We start from the raw sequence: 19,390 nt of genomic DNA, 5'->3' as shown, positions 1-19,390 counted from the left end.
GGGACTGCCGGGCAAGGCTGTGGCAGGCGGCTGCTGAACGGGGTCCCTGATAGGTACCACACCTCCAGCTCCCACTCCCCTGCCATGGGCCACCCCGTGACTCACTCAGGAGCTGGACCTGCAGCCTGCACAGGAAGCAGAGGCTGTGGAATTGGACTGTAATGCAAGGAAGGACCTTTCCACGAGGGGAGGTGGTCCTGCACCCAAAGGACAAGTCCTGCACCCAAATCCAGGCCAGGCAGGTCTGCTGCTGCTGCTGCTCCCCTGTCCTACCTGCCCAGCAGGTCTCTGCTCACACCTGCATCGTGCTCTGCTCAGAGAATACCAGCCTTGGTCTGCAGAGCATATCATAGAATCACAGAATAGAGTCACAGAATAGAATCCCAGAATGCTTTAGGTCAGAAGGGACCTTAGCGCCCATCTTGTTCCACCCTCTGCCATGGGCAGGGACACCTTCCACTAGACGTGGTTGCTCCAAGTCCCGTCCAACCTGGACTTCAACACTTCCAGGGATCCAGGGGCAGCCACAACTGCTCTGGGAAACCTGGGCCAGGGCCTCACCACCCTCACGACTAGGAATTCCCTCCCAATATCCCATCTAACCCTCTCCTCTGGCAGTAGGAAGCCATTTTCCCTGTCCTGTCCCTCCATCCCTTGTCCTACCTCCCTCTCCAGCTCTCCTGGAGCCCCTTTAGGCCCTGGAAGGGGCTCTCAGGTCTCTCTGGAGCTTCTCTTCTCCAGGTGAACCCCCCCAGCTCTCCCAGCCTGGCTCCAGAGCAGAGGGGCTCCAGCCCTCGGAGCATCTCTGTGGCCTCCTCTGGACTCTCTCCAACAGCTCCACATCCCTGTGCTGTTGTTCCCCAGGGCTGGAGGCAGCTCTGCAGGGGGGTTTCACCTGATCAGGGCGGAAGGGAAAAATCTCCCCCTTGACCTGCCTGTCACACTGCTGGGGATCAGCCCAGGGTATAACTGACCTGTACAGAGAAGCCCTTTTGTTCTCCCTCTGCCCTGACCTCAGTGTTTCTGCCTGTCTGACCTTGGACTGGGAATTCCTGGGGTGAATATCAGCACCGTCTGTACATTGCAGGCAGGAATATGAGTACAAAGCACTAAGAAATGCCCCAAGCTTTTCTTAATTAATTACAGAGCCACTGAATCTTCCTAATAAGATCCACACACTCAATAAACACAATAAATGGGAGAAATTAGGCAATTAGGAATAAATGGCCAGAAGTTGAAACAGTGCCTGGTGGGGACCAGCATCCTCAGGGACATCTCATTCTTGCCCATTTTCCCATTGCACACACTGCAAGTGGATGTGGCAGATGTCCTTTTCATTGAGACACCAAGGAATGGGACTGGTTTCAGGGATGGGACAACTGATGAATTCTGAAAGTAAAATGTGCAGGCTGGTGAAAAACTAAATGAGTAATATTGTTGTTGTAAGTAAAGCCAACATCTGAGAAAAGCAGGAGGCTCCCCGTATCTCTAAAGATGACTCAAGGCTTTCTCGTCTCAGGCAGATCCCAGCACTACACCCGCACGGATTTGTGAAGGCAAAAAGTTCAAAGGAGAGGGTTAATTAAAAACAGGGTGCTGGAGAACAAATGATGCTGACCTTGATAATAGACAGCATCGTCTTGTGCTGCTTATTTCTATCCCCAAACTGTTTGTCACCCTCTTTATGAAAAACAAAAGATAGTGCGTAAAGGCTTTGTTTGTGGTTTTAAAATAGGATTACTCTTCAGTGTGAAACACAGTGAAATACTGCCAGAGGGTCTCCTAAACACCAGCTGAATCAACAATCAGGACCAGAAATAGATGAAGAATGTGTGTGAGCTGACACAACAACCGCCCAGGAAGAAACAGTTACCTGAGATTTGCAGCTGTAGAGCTTGGGTACAAATTAGCAGTAAGGGTGAGAACTAACTTCATAAGTTTTTATAGGGCTTTGCTAAAGTAAGTAACAAATTAATTGGTTTTAATAAAAAGTAATTTTCTTTCCCGTAGGCACTGGAAGCTGAGCGGCGTGCTCAGAGTTTCCTGGTTTTGGTGTCCATCCAGATTTACAGGATCAGTTTTGAAAGCCTGAATGTCACTGAGAACAATTTAAAGTGGATGTAGGAGTGCTGAAAATTAGTCATGGAATGGGTTTGGATTGGAAGGGACCTTAAAGATTGTCTATTTCCGCCCCCCTGCCATGGGCAGGGACACCTCCCACTAGACAAGGTTGCTCCAAGCCCTGTCCAACCTGGCTCCAGACAACTGGTTTGGGGTTTAGCCTGGGGACTTTTCGGATAAGAAGGAGGTGTCAGCTTACTAATTACTCTGCCAAAATGCCAACTTGCAAGATCTTATACCTGTCAATGACCAGAAATTAGCCCGAAATGACCCCAATCCAGAACTGTGCCAGGTCTGACAGACCTATCTCAGTGCGCAGGAGGGCCACTGCCTGCACTGCCAGTCCTTACAATGTCCTCTTGAGCTGCAGCCCAGCTGAGGCTGAGTGCATCTCACTGGTGGTGCTACCACATCCATGCCAGCCTTGGGCCAAACGTTGCTGCAGATTTGAAGAAAAAGTGAATGGATGAGAGTATATACAATCTAAAGCAATCCCTAAACCAAACAGGTGTCCCCAAACTCCTCTTGGGACGCTCTAGCAGCTCCAGGCTCTACTTCAAATAAAGGCAGAGGAGCAGTCTTTGTAATTTATTACTTCTTTAATATTTTCCCTTTGTTGGGTGCAGGAGAGTTAAAGCACAAACTCTGCTGGGAACTCACCATCTGCCACCTGAAGGGTCAAGTGATCACAAACTTCTGAGACGTTTCTCCAATTCCCCACCAAAGTAGGACCTCAGAAAAAGCAGAAGCAAATATCCCCCTAGCCACCCACGACACCTCTGCACTGCCAATGGGCTTGGCTCCAAGTCCATGTTCAAGCCCAGACACGCTCAGCATTCATCCAGCTTGGATGGAAAAGCGTGAGTTTTGGGTAAAGGCATAGAAGAGAGAAAATGCATGTCATTCCTCATCGCAGGCCTAAAGACATCCCTGTCTGCAGAGTGGATGGAGCAGGCCCACCACACACCACCAGGTCTCCTGTGTGACACAAAGCAGCCAAGTAGTCTGGATCCATCTCACGTACCCCGGGACATGCTGGGAATGACAAGCTGAGTTTCACTTGTCCACTTGGGCATGGGGAACAGGCATCAGGACACACTGAACTCTCGCTGGCTTTCAGCCTGTGCTGCTGCACAGCTCTGCTGTGGCTGGAGGAGGCCAGAATCACCTGAGGGTCTCTGCAAGAGCGACATGCTCAATAAGAGCAACTGGGGACTAATGCAAGGCGTGGGCAAGGGCAAAAAGAGATAAAAAACATCATAAAAATCACTTCATGTTGCTCAGGCATGTCTGGAAAAATGGTAGAAGAAGTCTGAAGACATCAGAAGAATTTTGTCCTCAGTGAAGGGTGGTCCAGCAGCAGGACCAGGGTCCTGCTATGGTGAGGGGGTGGCCGGCAGGAATCAAAGCCTCAGGGAAACCTCCCAGTGGATGGTGATGCCTGGAGGCAGGTACGCACTGTAACCATCCTCCCTGTGTGACAACGGTTCACAAGAATTAGCATTTCCCAGGAATGTGGGGATTTATTCTTCAAGGCCCACCGTATCTGCCAGCACTGCAGCCCAAACACTGCACCAACAGAGCATGTGCTTGATAAGAACCCAGGAACAGATGCCAGCGGATTTAATGTGGGACAGGAGGCCCATTGCAGGTTTGCAGACTGCTGGCAGGGTCAGCTGTAAATATTCCCTCACAATCAAAGGCATTCATCTAAGGATTACATGCTGGGGGCTTTGTGGTAAAGTAAATTTGCAACTAACAGGACCATTAATAGTCAGACAGTTTAGTGGCCTCACTGGCTGCCATTTATTTTCCTCCCAGTCATTTTTAATACATCTAAATACCATGGGGATGTGGGACTTGAATGAGGTGGCTTAAGAAATAAGCTTAGGAGGAGTAGGAGAAGGGGTTACCTCCGACAAAGAGAGCTCAACAGGGATCGAACAGGGATATCAATAGTGAGTAAGGCCACTGAAGCATGTGAGCTGATTTCATAACCTGATGGAGATTAGCCTCTTCTGTAAGCAAACAAACCTATCCAGGGGTATGAAGTGTATTGGTCCTATAAAGCACGTTCACAGAGGAGCTGTGTTTGAAAGGCTGAGGAGGGGAGACGAGACTTTGTGGGGTAAAGAACGGCTGCAAAACAAAGGCACCATGGCCTGTTTTCACCCCAGTTTGGTGCTCTCAGAACAAAAGCATCCAGAGCAGAAACTGTGCCACATAAATAATATCTCCCCCCTCTGCAGCAAGCACTGAGTATAAAATAATTGTGGTGTGATGGGATGAGGACAAACCAGGAGGTCCTGGGCTGAGCAGGCAAGGATTAACCCGGGATGGTGTTTCACTGCAGAGCTGCCTCTGCAGGAACGCAGACCCCTTGGTGGGTGCAGTCAGCTCTGCACAGCCATCTGATGTGGGGGTCCTTCCCAGGCCTTCATCCTAGCTCAGTGCACTCTGAGGTTGCTGCCATCCAAGAAACCCTCCCTTCTCTTGGTTTCTTCTCTACCTCTCCTCCCCCATCATCTCAGAGATGAAGCAGGCAGAAGGAGTCAAGAGGGGAAACTAGCACTAATTCCATTGACTTCTACTGCCTGAGCTATGTTTTATAACAGAAAAGAAAAGCTGTTTTATAACAAAAAAAAAAAAAGAGAATGATCCCTTCCTTCTTCCCCCCTCCTCCTCCTATCCTATAAATCCTACTCCTTCTGCCTTTGGAGAAATAGAATGAGAATAGAGAAGAAGCAGGCAGGAAGAATGGAGGGTGGGTAAAACACTCTCAGGTTTCTAAATGCTGAATTAAAAGTTTTCAGGATAGTGACAATCACTCCCTGACACTGAACGTCTGACCTAAAGCCATGACACCAATCTCTAGATTGTGTGTCTTTGACTCTGGTTGCTGTTCCATTGCTTTCAGTAACAAGCACCTCATAAAGCCAAGAGCCACACATTTCCCCCATCAGGAGTGGTCAAGTGTTCCACTTGTGCTTTCCTAGAATGCAATGTGATGCAATCTCAGCCATAGGAATACTGTGCACATCCCTCCTGCAGCCTCTCATGGGGGTGGTGGTACCCAGTCCTGGGCAACAAAATATGCTCTCTGCTGCTCTTTCCACGGCAGGTCACCCGTGGGAGGATGAGGGATGTAATGCTGGCAGCACTGTTCATGCAAAAGGCTGCTGCTAATTTTCCTTGTGATCTCCAGAATGGCTCACACCAGAATTGCTCTACCTCTGCAGGTCTTTTGAGAGGTGGTGTGATGCTGAAGGGTTTCCCCTTTTCCTTTAATGCTCAGCTCTTTAATGGTGCAGCCATTTCTCCAAGGAAAGGAGGTGTCAGCATGCTAATTTTAAAGACAGGGAAATAGAAGCATTAAAGACAAAATATTTTACAAAAGTCTCCAGGTTTCAGTCTCCTTGAGCAGGACTGGGACAGCCTGTTTCTCTCAGAGACTGAGCTCCTGCAGAAGACACTGACCATAACCTAGGTCTGAGGTGCTCTGCTCATATGGAAACAGCATTGAAAGTGCCTCCTTGATGGATGCATGGACACGTAAACCTCTCAAATTAAATGGTGCTGCTGCTGCAAAACCTGCCTAATCCTTCCTCGAGAGCACCAGGAGACTCCAGATATTTAAATATTTTGGAATCTTAATTTACATATCGCACTAATTTTAGCTTTGTGCTACTAAGGAAAAAGCTTAACTCCTCTCATGTCCCTTCTACCTCCACATCTCATGACTCTGCTCTGACTCACCACATCTGGTGCTGAAGAAGAAACCAGGCTCAATTCACCCAGCACCCACCTGCAAAGAGCTTGTGACTACAAATGAGTGAGACATTTTTGTATTTCCTATAAAAATGTTCATGATTTCAAAAACATTCCTCTTCTGCTTTTGGACTGAACTGAGACCTGTAGGAAACCACAGTGGGAATGGAGCCAGAGTGAGAAGACAAGAGCCAGAAGGATACCTCCAAGAACAGCCACTATCTCCCTGAGCATTGCTGGGACACCAGCTGCCTCCAACATCCCTACAAGTGCTGTAATTCTCGAGCTTCCATCTCTTTTAAAGTGGATTACTATCCACTTTATCCTGGTTTATTATTTATTACTTATTACGATATCCAGAAATTCCATCTGGGAGCCATGAAAAAACTTTCCCAGTGAAAAACTAATCAAAACTAGGAGTTTTTCCTCAAAATTATTTGGCTTAACGAACTGTTATTTTCCAAGCAGCTCTGGGTGGGAGCCTCCTTCCCCCCAGGCCATTAGGGTTACAGAGAGGTCAGTGCAGAGCCACAGTCTGTGCATTGATACCATGCCCATCACAACAGTTCCAGAGCATCTCCCCAGATGATCATCACCTTTTGGCCAAAGCAGCCAGGAATTATTCTGATGCATTTCTTCCTTGCTGTTGCTAAGCTATTCTCACTGCTACTGTCATTCTTGGAAGCCAGAGGCAAACACCAGGACACCCCTCCCCAGAGCCTGAAGTTGCACAGACAAAAAGAGGAGCTTTACAACTGAAAGAGACAACAGAAGGAGAATGAGAAGACATGATGATTAAACCACAATAATGTCACGGTGGCCAACAGTCTGGCAGGGTTTTGTTGGCACCAGAAGTTTTTAAAGATGATGAAGCGTTGGGTGATGAGGCTTAGCTGATTAATTTCCTGTGGGACTAAGTTGTGGGCCAGGAGCTGAGAAGCCTCTGACCATTCTGTGTTAGGTCAGTGCTGTCAGGATGCTGCTCCTCGAGAGGGACCATGCAGCTGCAGGAGACACTGCATCCTCAGTACACTCTGCTCAACCACACGCTCCCTGAGGAGGAGTGTGAGCATCATCTCCAGCCCCCTGAAACAGAACGTGCTCCAGGAGCTCCCAGAAGATGTGTTCAACCTGCAGAGTCAGGAACTAAGAGGTCCTAGGAATGATCCCCAAAGGGGAGAAGAGCAGCAGTCCCCAGCCACAACGTGTCCCATATACAAGAGCTGTGAGAAAACCTTACAGAATAAATATAGTAGAATTAACAGAACAGAACAGAACAGAATAGAATAGAATAGAATAGAATAGAATAGAATAGAATAGAATAGAATAGAATAGAATATTTCATTTGAAAGTGACCTACAATGATTGTGTAGTCCAACTGCCAATCCACACAGAGTCAGGAGGTGCCTGGGCTGAAGGAATGCACAGCTGGAAAGTCAGATGTCTCCATAGATACTGGTGAGGGCTAAAGCAAGTCCTGTATCTGATTTTCCATAATTTCCCTCCCTCCCTCTATCCCTTCCTTCCTCCCTCCCCCCCTCCCTTCTTTCCTTCCCTACTTCCTTCCCTCCTTCCTTCCCTCCATCTCTCTCTCTCTCGCTTTCCTTTCACCACAGCCTTTACTCAAAATCCACTGCTGTGTGTTTACACTAAAAAAATCAGGGACTAACACACCAATTTCCAGGCCAAGTCTGTAATTTACTAATAAAACTTTGTACATTTTGCAGACCCTCTGACCTTCATAATTTCTTTTGACTATGATCATCTCTGAATTTTAGGTGCTCCCTTCCCCTTAGGGGTGAGACACCACAGTACTAATCTTTAACCATCAGTTGCCTGCACCTTTTTTCCTTTACCCACCACGGACCCTGGTGCCTTCTCCTTGCTTTCTGCTGTGAGTTTGAAGGGAAAGAAGAGCCACAGGGCTGAGGAAGGGGAAGAAAAAGAGAGCAGGAAAGTCATGTGTCCCTGAATGTGACTTCTTCTTATACTGTATGATGAGACACTATGCTATGAAATGAAATAACTTGTCTTGGATCAGTAAACATACAGGTAACAAAAAACAAGGAATAAATGGTACAAAAGCATTTATGGTATTGATAATGTGACTGCAGAAGGTGGTGGGCTGCAAGTCAGGCAATGCCCTTAAGGAAGCATCTTATGCCCAGTAGGTCCAGAGGGCCCCAAGTGGCAAAAAACTAGGGGTTTCCCACAGATGGAGCTGGAATTCCTAAACCCCTACTAGGCACCCGAGTCGGGGGGCACAGCATGAGGGGGTCAGCACCCATGAGCCCCCCCAAGCCCTGTGAATTCCCCGCATGGGGCCACTTGTCTCTTCTTACCTCCAGGGTGAGAACGCTGGAGACTTTCCCATGACTCCCCCTAGACCCTTCATGTCCCCCTGCCCCTCGAGGTGAGAGTTCTGGGGACCCCTTGTGAACCCCCCAAACCTTGCATGTCCCAAAAATCCCCTTGGCGTGTCAGTGCTGGGGACCCCCGTTAGCCCCCCAAACCCCTGCATGTCCCCTCTGCCCCTCAGGGTGAGAGCTGGGACACCTCCCAAACCCCCCCACATATCCCCAAAATCCCTTGGGGCCCCAGCGCTGGGTGCCCCCGTGATCCCCCAGACCCCCCTCATGTCCCCAGAATCCCTAGGGGTTCAGCCCTGAGACCCCCGTGACCCCCCAAACCCTGGCATGTCCCCAAAATCCCTTGGGGTGCCAGAGCTGGATCCCCCCGTGACCGCGCAAACCCCCCGTATGTCCCTTCTGCCCCTCGGGGTGAGAGCACTGGGGGCTCCCTGTGGCTCCCCAGACCCCCTCATGTCCCCAAAATCCGCCGGGGTACCAACGCTGGGGTCCCCCCGTGACCTCCCAAGCCCCCCGCGGGTTCCCCACGGGGGGCGTGGCCTCCCATTCATGCCTCGCGTGACGTCAGAGAAGGCGTGACCAATGGGAGCGGCGCTGGGGCCCGGCCCCGCCCCATCGTGCCACGAGCACCGCCCCGCGCGGCCCCTTAAAGCGCCGCCGCCGCCGCCGCGCGTCCGTCCGTCCGTCCGTCCCTGCCTTCTCCACCCTCCCACCCCTCCGTCCGTCCGTCTGTCCGTCCGTCCTTCCGTCCGTCCTCCCGAGCCATGAGGAGGCTCGTCCTCCTGCTGTGCACCGGCGTGACCTGTTGCATCGCGGCGCGGGGCGCGGAGGCGGGAGGTGGGTGAGCGCGGTCCCACGCGGGACCGGGGGGAGCGGCGGAGCGGGCTCTGCCCCGCCGGGGCGGGCGGGTTCGGGGGCGCTTTGCTGACCCTTCTGTCCCCGCTGGGCTCGCAGATGGCAGCGCGGAGCGTGTGCCGGCGCCGAAGCCGCGGGTGAGGTTCGGGGTGCGCTCGTCGCCGGACGCCGATGAGGATGGGTGCGCGATCGCCGTCGGCCAGCACCAGTGGCTGGAGGACTGCAAGTTCAACGTGACAGCCAAAACCTTCTTCATCATTCACGGCTGGACAGTAAGTACGGAGGACCCCGGGCAATGCTTAGTCTCTCTGCTCAGAGCGAGCAAACTGCCCTGCACACGACCTGTGTCTCCAGAGTATTTCTGTTCTGGAATTTCTGTGGCTGCCCTGTCCCTGAAAGTGTCCCATGCCAGGCTGGATGGTGCTTTGAACAACCTGATCTAGTGGAAGGTGCCCAAGGCAGGGGAGTTGGAACTAGATGATCTTAAAGGTCCCTTCCAACCCAAACTTTTCTAGAATTCTATGAATATGTAAGAATTGTGAAAACTTTTCGTGTTTCAAGCACTGTGGTCTCTGCACCTGAGGTTTCTGAAACAAAGCAATGTGGGTCAGGCTTAAGAACTCTGTGAAATCACCCAACTCATTCATAACTGCACAAGATCACTTTATAGCTGTATAACGTGAATGTGTTAAAGGGAACTTTGGATTTTTCCCTATAGTCCAACTAACTGACCACTATGAATGCAACACTTGACTTGACACGTGCTTAGACTTTCTATAATCGTAGCTGGGTGCCCAGAGCCCTGACATCTGCTACGAGGTCTCCCTGATAAAGGAACAAGAGGGCACACAGCCTTTATCAAACTTTTTTTTCTGCTATTCATGTGGACAAGTGCGTGCCACGAGGGGACTTATCAGCTCTGCCAGGGCTTATGCAAACAGCAGTGCCAAGACTGGGCAATAATTTTACAGCCCATCAGAATTTCTGGAAGTCCTGAGAAAAAGAACGATAAGGTGCCACGTAACGAATGCTTCTCCCTCCTGCCTTAAAAGGCAAGTGGCTAATTACAGCCAGAGTCTCTCAAAACCTGTTTTTCTTACTCCATTAGTGCAGTGCTGAGAAGTAGTGGGGCTTGCAGAGGAGCAGCATGCAGCTGGAGCAGAATATGTAAATGATATACAAATATCTTAACTGTGAATGCGTCATCTTGGTCCTGCAAGCTGGAAACTAACACCTGAATCTCTCTCTAGATGAGTGGCATGTTCGAAACCTGGCTGGACAGCTTGGTGTCTGCTCTTCAGGAGAGGGAGAAGGATGCCAATGTGGTGGTGGTGGACTGGCTTTCTCTTGCCCACCAGCTCTACACTGATGCCGTGAACAACACGCAGGTTGTCGGAAAAACCATAGCAAGGCTGCTTGACTGGTTACAGGTAACATGAGTGGAGACCAGCCTCTGTTGTAATGCTCCATGAGGGACTGTTGCACAAGGGAGAGCCTTCACCAGCTCCAGGGTGCACCAGTGGGGCAGGCTCTGGTGTAATCCCCACCCCAGGGCTTGGCAGGGTGCTGGCTCATAGCTGAGGTGCTGCACTCAGCGCGTGCAAGCAATACCCTGCTTTCCTGGGAGATGCTGCCTCACAGGTGCTTGGATCAGTGATGCTCAGGTGGATTTCAGGTTTGGAAGTCCTACCTGAGCAATGTGAACTTGGGATTTGGGCATTCAAAGTCAGTGCTGACTTGGCAAGAGGGTGGGAAAGGAGAAGGAAAGGCCCACGGTGCTGTGCTTGGCTCCTGAGGCCACAGCTAGTGCTGAGGTCTGGTGGCAGCTCCCTGGGGAAAGGCTGCTCCAGATGCTGCCTGAACAAAGGATGTCATAATTCGGGTTGGAATATGGGTAAGCCACAAATACCATCCAGACCATCCTACTTGCCTTGACGAAATGTAGAACGAAGCATGCTTGTCTGCCCCCTCCCTCCAATCTCTTCTTGGAGTTGGACTTTATAGTCATGCAGACAGGACCAGCACCAGATGCTCTGAAAGGCAGGGGGTCAAATGACCATATCTTTTTTTCCTTGCAGGAAGACCCGCTCTTCCAGCTTGAGAATGTGCACCTGATTGGGTACAGCCTGGGTGCCCACGTGGCTGGCTTTGCTGGTAACCACGTCCGTGGGACTATAGGCAGAATTACAGGCAAGTCCCTTTTTAAGTAGTCTCTTACCTTTCCTTTGTGGCAGTGAGTTTCCCCGAAGAGGCTCGTTTCCTGTGTTGCTGCAATGTTGTTTTGGCCTTATTCTTTCAGAATTTACAAGTTTCCTACCTGTGGCAGCAGTGGGAAGAACAGGTCTCTTCACATTAAAAATATAGCAGAGGTTTGATAAAAAAACCTCACTGAGGACAACCTGATCTTGAGTTTACTTGGAGTTATATGTGGGTTCAAAACAAGGCCTGCTCAAACTCTTGCTGTCCAAATCCTATGCCTTTGAGTGATACTGTTTTTGTAATTGTAGCTCGTAAGCTAATGGAAGTGAGAGCTTCTGAGTGCTGTTTGTACCACAGGATGTCTGAATAAAAATAAAAAAATCACACAACTCTAACCCCTCATTCTGGAACTAATGGAAGAGTTTGTTTCCAGCTCCAGGGCAAAGCTGATTTCTACAACTTAGAGCATAGTGCAAGGGATTGAATTAAGCATTTAAATGTGACAAGGGCACTAAGAATTCCACAAAGCCTAGCAATTGCTATCTGTATTCAGTTAATCAGGAAAAAAAATCACCTAACAGTCAAGTTGGAGAACAGCTCAGGAGTGCAGCTTCAGGTTGGGGGGTGAGGCTCAGGGTTTAACAGAGCATCCCAAACCCATCATGGGATCTCAGATGCAGGGATTACCTGGTTACTGCTTAAATTGTGTTAGTCCCTCCAAATGTCCAGTCTGAAAACACCCTAAATATCTCTGAGGCAGCTTTATCTGCCAGCTGTCCCTGGGGTTCTAGACCTTGGAGCTGCCTCTTGAAGTACCTCTTCACTGTGACCTGGCAAAAGCTCTTTGCTTCTAACAGGCACTCTGAAGCCATCTGGTGCTACAATTCGGTTGCATTGCCCCAAAAGTGCTGTGAAGCACTTTATTTGTTCCCTCAGTGAGCCTGCGGTGAAGAGATCTTTGGGGACAGTACCAGCAATGGGGCCTGGGACTGTCTGTGCATCACCTGGTGAGGAGAGCTATATTCTATATGAAATAACCCAGTTTTTCACCTGGCATCTTGTCTCTGACTCCAGGTTTGGATCCAGCTGGCCCCATGTTTGAAGGAGTGGATCCCAGCAGGCGCCTCTCCCCCGATGATGCCAACTTTGTGGATGTCCTTCACACCTACACAAGGGAAACACTAGGTGTTAGCATTGGGATCCAGATGCCTGTAGGCCACATTGACATCTACCCCAATGGAGGAGACTTCCAGCCTGGCTGTGGTCTGAGTGATGTCTTGGGAGCCATTGCTTATGGGAGTAAGTTCTCGTTACATATTTTGCCTCTGGTCAGTGTAGACTGCTCACAAACAGATTTGGGTTGATGGTGGGGGATGACGTGTTTTACGAAAGGGGAGAAAACCATTTTTTCCTTCTAAACTCTCTGTACTACTGGAGATAGTTGCTAGAAACTACACATGGTTTTATTCTGAAGTAACATGTTCTCGCCACAACACCTGATCGCAAAATGTGGTCTTCTTATGCTGGGACTAGGGTCCTCTTAAAGCTCCCTTCACGGTAGGGACTAAGTGGACAGCCTCCAAGCATCTTCCACTAACCTCTTGAATTGCTACTATTTGAAACATTTGGCCACGGTCGGCTCATCTTGGGCTACCAAAGAGGCTTAGCTCACTTCACCTTACCAGCTGCTGGGGGGTGACAAATGCTTAAACCGAGCGTATCCCTCGCAACTCTGCTTCCCCAGCAATCGGTGAGGTGGTCAAGTGCGAGCACGAGCGGTCTGTGCACCTCTTCGTGGACTCCCTGGTGAACCAGGACAAGCAGAGCTTCGCGTTCCAGTGCACCGACTCCAGCCGCTTCAAGAAGGGCATCTGCCTGAGCTGCCGCAAGAACCGCTGCAACGGCATCGGCTACAACGCCCGGAGGATACGGCACAAGAGGAACAGCAAGATGTACCTGAAAACAAGGGCTGACATGCCCTTCAAAGGTACGCTTTCCCTCTTAGGAAGAGTGTGGTCTCACCTGTAGGAGCAGCCTCCCAAAGTCAGCGCTGGGAAGGATGTAGACGTGGAGGAGCAGCATCGCCTCAAAGCTGTGCAGCTCCAGGCATTAATGTTCTGCTGTTACCTGGCTGCACGGTCCTGTGGCATTGCTGGGCTCCTTCCTCTGTGTAAAATCAACAGGACCTGGCCATAAGGGCACTCTGCCTTTTGAGCAGGACTAAGGTTTAAAAGTCATACATGAGCAAGGCTCAACCTTAGAGCAGTGTAAGGTCTGGGCAGCCTTCTCCAGAGTGGACCTTCTGCTGCTGTTGCGTAAAAGTCAAATTCGTAATCAGTAAGGGCAGAAAAAAGTCATCAGTGCTGTCTCAATAAAGGACGGGTCTGGCTTTTGTCCGCCAGCAACATTTCACATGGAGCAATGCTGAGCAATATAGTTTCTCAAACTCGGTTCCATCTCTGCTCTCTCCTTTCTCCCCAGTCTACCACTATCAGATGAAAATGCACGTCTTCAGCTACAAGAGCTTGGGAGAGGTCGATCCCACTTTCTCCGTCACCCTCCACGGCACCAATGGAGAATCTGAACCCCTGTCTTTAGAAATGTAAGTAAGCTGCCCTGTTGTGTTTAACTAAGTAAGAAGGCCACAGGGACTAGACAGGGTGGAAGCATTCTTTTTCCTCTTCTAACACTGGCATTGCACCCCAGCCTGGCAGCCTCACTTCATCACCATTCAAAAAAACTTTTCATCCACTAAGTTAATTATAATTTTTGGCTGAGAAAACAATTTGATGTGCCCAGTCCTCTACGCATGAGCCTTCACAGCTCATTGCTGGAGTAATTCCTCTTGCTTTTCCCCTCTACCGTTTGGATACAGCCTGAAAGCACCCATGTCTCTGGAGGCATTGCTGACCTCCTTTAGCCTCTCCCAGGAGAAAGACAAGGCATAAAATCCACCTCTAAGCTATGGAAGTATGGCTGAGCTAAATACATGGTGGGTTGTATTGAACCAGCTATCTGAGCTCACTTTCTTTAGTGTAATCAACAATTAACTGGTGACGGTTGAACATGCAACCCTTGATAAGCTGCAAAGGGCTCTGTTTAACCTCTTAGGTGGAACGAAGGAGCTCCTGGCATGCTTCCATAAGGAAGAAATGCCGAGTCTCTCCTTTTCTTTCAGGCTTGATCTAATTGGCCTGAACGCCACGAACACCTTCCTGGTCTACACGGAAGAGGACATGGGTGAGCTTCTGAAAATAAAGCTCACCTGGGAGGGGACATCTCAGTCATGGTATGATCTGTGGAAAGAGCTGAGGAGCTACTGGTACCGGCCCGTGAATTCCACCCAGGAGCTGCATATCAGACGGATACGTGTGAAATCTGGGGAAACGCAGCAGAGGTAACAACCGTGCTAGGCTGCACGTGAACTGACTCGAAACTTCAGCCAAAAGGAGAAATGTTCAGGAACTAGCAAAAAAAAAGTTGGTGTTCTGAACGTAGTTGGTATCTTGAGCTGCCTCTCATTTTTAGTGTCACCACCCCTTCAGGGTGTAGGAGAGCGGGTCACTGGCCAGCACAAGGTTGCAAACTAAGCTTTATGCAAAACTGGTCACCGCAGATCAGATCTTTTGCTTTATTTAGATACTGTGACATCCCCTGGGGACTAAATTAGCCTCCTTCAAGGTGGTTTAGATGATACTTGCAGGGATAAAATACTAAGCATTGAAAATACAGAAACATGAGTGGTCATGGCTATTATTTCCAGGCATAAGGTTCTGATTTGGCAGAGCAAGCTAGACCTGAAACTGCAACCAGTAACATAGTGCCATCAACCCCTAAAGTACTATATTGCTCCTTCTGAGGTCTGACAGGGGGGTTGGAACTAGATGATCTTTAGAGTCGCTTCCAACCCCAATCAATATCCTTAGATCATAGAATTGGCCATAGAATTCTAGTGGAAGATTCCCTGCCATGACAGAGGGTTGGAACTAGATGATCTTTAAGTTCTCATCCCACCCAAATCATTCTCTGATCCTGTGATTCTGTTTGCAACTGGAAAACTACCTGAGCATCCAAAAAGTTTTAAATCTGCCGAGCATGCACTCCCACATCATGTGTTAATGTTGTTCTGAAGGTAACCCAGATCTGTCAAAGAGCAGCAGTTGGCACTGACAACCCACATTTCTAAAAACTTTAAATAAGCGTCACCTATCATCTGAAAGGTATTGCGCGTCCTCGTTTCTACACTCTACGAAACACAGGGGTAGAAGCAAAGTAGAAGCAAAGATCCCCAAATAAATTCTGATATAGGAAATAAAAACCCATTCAGAATGCTAATGGTGTATCAAGATGCTCTGTGGGATGCATGTTAAATCAAACAACTTGTCTTAGAACCAGCTGCAACCCATATTACTTGTTATTTGTTAATCACGGAGACAACAGTTCACCTTCTCTTGACTTCTGATTCCTCCTTGTAGGTTTGCTTTCTGTGTGGAGGATTCCCAGCTAACCAGTATAACTCCCGGCAAAGAGCTCTGGTTTGTGAAATGCACAGAGGAATGGCGAAAAAGGTATGGAAATCAGCCAACAGAAATTCTGTGCTGGGATGAGTGGAGCCTTTTGGGTTTTTTCACTCCTGGAACCTGTTTTTCTTTCAAGAAGGTTAATAAATTCTAGCCCAGGACTCACAGGTATTAGATTTAATTTTAATGTATGCCGTAACTGTTGCTAACTAGATGATATTATCCTCCCTCCTGACCTTGGATTGTCACCTTGTACCTTTACATGTTTACTACCAAATGGGTGCAGCAAAATCGTTGGTCCTAATTGTGGTAGAGGCTAAAATGAGGTTCTGCCAATCCCCAAGATCTGTGTAATAGTGGGAAGTTGAGTAGAGGTATCTATTAACTGCCCTGTAAAACAGGGGGAAGCTGGGAGGAGTGCAGGAAATTGCCTCGAAGGTTGTTTCAGCCTGGTGGAAGACCTTGAGCTGCCGAGAAATCCCTTGATTAAAGTTTGAGGTCAAGTGCATGAGCAGGACAGAGCTGAGGATCTGCCATGGTGTTACAGCAGTGACTCCTATGGCTTCATCTCCAGCCACGCTGATCTCCCCAGGTTCAGGAGGGTGCAAACTCTGCCACTGACGAAGCATCTCAGCCCCGCTTAACCTTTTGGGGGGACTTCCAGGCACCTGGATCAGTCCTCAGAGCATGACTTCCAGAAAGTCTGGTCCCAGCAGTGACGACTTGATTGCCTCAGATGCCTCTGGTCATGTTTTGAATGAATGAAACCCTGTTCATTTGTCTAAATGATAGTCTCCCTTGGATGAAGCCCAGCCTTTTGCCCTCTCCTAAAATTTCAGTTTGCAAACTTAGAGCTTTGTCACTTCCAATCCACAGGACAAAGTGCTTGTTAGGACTAGCAAAGCCCTGCGGAAGTCGAGCTTTGCACAACCCTCCCGAGCAGCAGAGCTCGGCTCAGAAGTGTGAGCTGGTCCTATTCCAGGACCAGTTTTTGGCAGAAACCAGCAAGCTGTGCTACAGACAGTAGCAAACCAATCTGTGAATGAAACCCCTGTGCAAAAACTTGTTGCTCTGCCACAAGTCCTAAAAGATCAAGTAAACATTCCTGCAGGTACAATAAAAGGCTGTTTCGATATGCTACTCGGTAACCCCCATAAAACAGAATTGCTGGCAGATGTGCCCTGCCTGCTTGCTCGTGGAGTGCAGCTTGTGCACGAGGCAGAGGGGCTGAGCTCAGCTCCAGCACACCACTTTTTTTGCTAGGAAATGGTCAATCCTCCCAGAAATGACAAGCGATTACTTGCTGTTCAGCTCTCAGTTTCTGCCAAGTCAGTGGAATATTATAGTTCCCTGCTTGGAGACTGAGACTGCAAACATCTGTCCTCTCCGAATGGAGCTGCACAGGCAGAGTCTAGCTCAAGCCCTGTAATTTCTGTTTGCAGCCTGCATAATGTCTGCTTGAGGCTCTCACTGAGCAGCTACTGGGTGAAATGTGGCTTTGACAGAATAAAATACCAGCCTGTACTGTCCAAACCTGTTCTTAGCACCCCAAAGGTTCTTAGAAATTCTTTGTTATTCCTATTAACTTCTGTGTTTAACTAGGAGGTTTTTTTCCCCTCTCTGCTTTTTCCCAGATCTGTCTCAAATCTGCTCTGAAGACTTCCCTAAAGACTCACAGCCAAGCAACCCGGATGCATGAAGACCACGCAGGTGGCAAGATGCTCTGGGAAAAAAATCTGGCTTGGTAGCACTTAAAGCAACTAGCTCTTCCAGAAAAAACAGCTTGGATTGGATGCAAGAAACTGAGGAGCAATTGATGGACCTTGGTCCTAGACCTAGAATAACTAAAACTCCATCCTCCCTTTCCCAAGGAGCCTGGTTTGTGTGTTTAACCTTACCTTGACCTGTTACACGCTGCATTTTTCCTGCCCTGCTCCCATTAACCAGGACTATGCACGAGATCTTCACACACCCAGACCTCAGCAATGATCTTCTGGTCTGCCTGCCAGTGGAGTTGAGAGGATAAATAACCACGCTAACTGCCCGCCAGGCTGCGGGTGACAGAGCTGCTGAGAACAAATTGGTGCCTGGTGCAGGAGTTACCGTGGGTCCAATAGCACTATGGGCTGTGGGAAGGTGTGACCAGCACAGGTCAAGTGCGTGGGGTTGTTCAGGGAAGGGGTGGGAGTAAGCACAATGCCACTTAACTTCAAGTTGTCTTTTGCTTGCCTTAAAAATAGTCTGTTCCGTGTCTGGCCGATACCGAAATCTCTGTATATTACCTTGATAGGATGGTAGTGCTCTGTCCTCCCTGTGCCTGGGGCACAACACAGTGCACGTGTGGTGGTGGTGGTGGCAGCTGCTCCCTGGTCAGTGTCTGCAGTGAGGCTGCCCAGTCACACATGGGGATCCCTTTCTAAGAGGCAAAGAGCAGCTGCCCTCCTGCTGACCGTAGGGGATGGAGGAACGAGATGCACCGTGCTGCTTCAGGAGAGCTTTGCACCAGTCCTTTTAGCTGCTGAGGACACGTTCCCCTCTGCTCAGATGCTGTTGTAGTACCAATGCATAATTAAGATCTTATTTTTTAGCAAAATATTTAAACGAGCCAAACAGCCAATCTCCTACCCTGATTGCTACGACATCCCAGTTGGAGTCCCTGGTCCCAGGTGATCTTGGCTTTGCTTTGAGTTTGGCAGACTCTACAGCTGTCACGTTTGCTGCAGCAGAGTGGACCTCGTCAGAGGTGAACTAGGTTTTGGTTTGCTTGGTTGGGTTTTTTTAGTAGTGGGATTTTTTTGTTTGGTTGGTTTGGTTTGGTGTTTGGTTTTTTTTAACCTTTTTTTCTTCCTAAGGAGAATGATGTGACAACCGTTGAGCTTTTGGCATGCAGAAAGCCAGTCTCAAAAATGGTGTTGCCAGGTGGTGCACTGAGTTCTGAAGACTTAGCAAGTCCTTCTGAGGCCTGCAGATCTCTTGAGTTTTTGTAGAGCTTCAACCCAACCAAAGCAAGCACATTTGGGGATATTTTTTTCCATGGTTTTATGCAAAGGCTTCAATAACTGAAGCCTTTGGTAAGTGTCTGTGACTTGTCACCGTGCCATACTTAGAGCAGTTTCAAAGCCCTATTTGTATATTGTGGTTTTTGTATGACTTAAAACATAATTTATTTCTCATATTGTACATATGTAAACATTTTTAAACATTTTGGTTTTAAGTAACAATTTTTATAAGCCTTAAGACAAAAAATAAAGGGCTCTGTAAAAATAAGCGAAGTCTTCTTATTGATCACAGAATTTTTTAGGTCGGAAAAGCCCTCCAAGATCATCAAGTCCAACCATTACCCCAGCACTGTCAAAGCCACCACTAACCCATGTCCCCAAGTGCCACATCCACATGGCTTTTAAATCCCTGCAGGGATGGGGACTCACCCCTGTCCTGGGCAACCTGCAGCCAGGCAACCTCCTTGAGTCCTGCAGCCAGGTAGGTGCCCTTAGCCAGCACCTCCTCCTGACTCCTCCAGGCTCTGTTGCCAAGGTCAGATGGTTCTCTCCATGCACA

At 48.9% G+C, this 19,390-nt stretch overlaps 1 protein-coding gene across 1 annotated transcript; it reads left to right on the top strand.

The window, feature by feature from the left end:
• Positions 1–8,942: 8,942 nt before the first annotated feature.
• Positions 8,943–19,088, top strand: LIPG (lipase G, endothelial type). Its single transcript, XM_017819827.1, has 10 exons — positions 8,943–9,095; positions 9,213–9,385; positions 10,364–10,543; positions 11,192–11,303; positions 12,387–12,611; positions 13,057–13,299; positions 13,794–13,914; positions 14,491–14,709; positions 15,788–15,880; positions 17,467–19,088. Exons 1-10 carry the CDS (start codon positions 9,023–9,025, stop codon positions 17,486–17,488), a joined length of 1,461 nt encoding a protein of 486 aa, XP_017675316.1. The 5' UTR covers positions 8,943–9,022; the 3' UTR covers positions 17,489–19,088.
• Positions 19,089–19,390: the final 302 nt, after the last annotated feature.

The sequence above is a fragment of the Lepidothrix coronata genome, unplaced genomic scaffold, assembly GCF_001604755.1.
Source record: "Lepidothrix coronata isolate B3197 unplaced genomic scaffold, Lepidothrix_coronata-1.0 Scaffold77, whole genome shotgun sequence".
In the NCBI taxonomy this organism is placed as follows: domain Eukaryota; kingdom Metazoa; phylum Chordata; class Aves; order Passeriformes; family Pipridae; genus Lepidothrix; species Lepidothrix coronata.
This window is presented reverse-complemented; position numbering and strand designations above follow the sequence as displayed.

Coding starts and splice junctions, on each gene's coding strand:
- LIPG (XM_017819827.1), top strand. CDS start 9,023: ATGAGGAGGCTCGTCCTCCTGCTGTGCACCGGCGTGACCTGTTGCATC. Junction 10,544..11,191: donor GGCTGCTTGACTGGTTACAG/GTAACATGAGTG, acceptor TTTTCCTTGCAG/GAAGACCCGCTCTTCCAGCT. Junction 13,915..14,490: donor GAACCCCTGTCTTTAGAAAT/GTAAGTAAGCTG, acceptor CTTTTCTTTCAG/GCTTGATCTAATTGGCCTGA.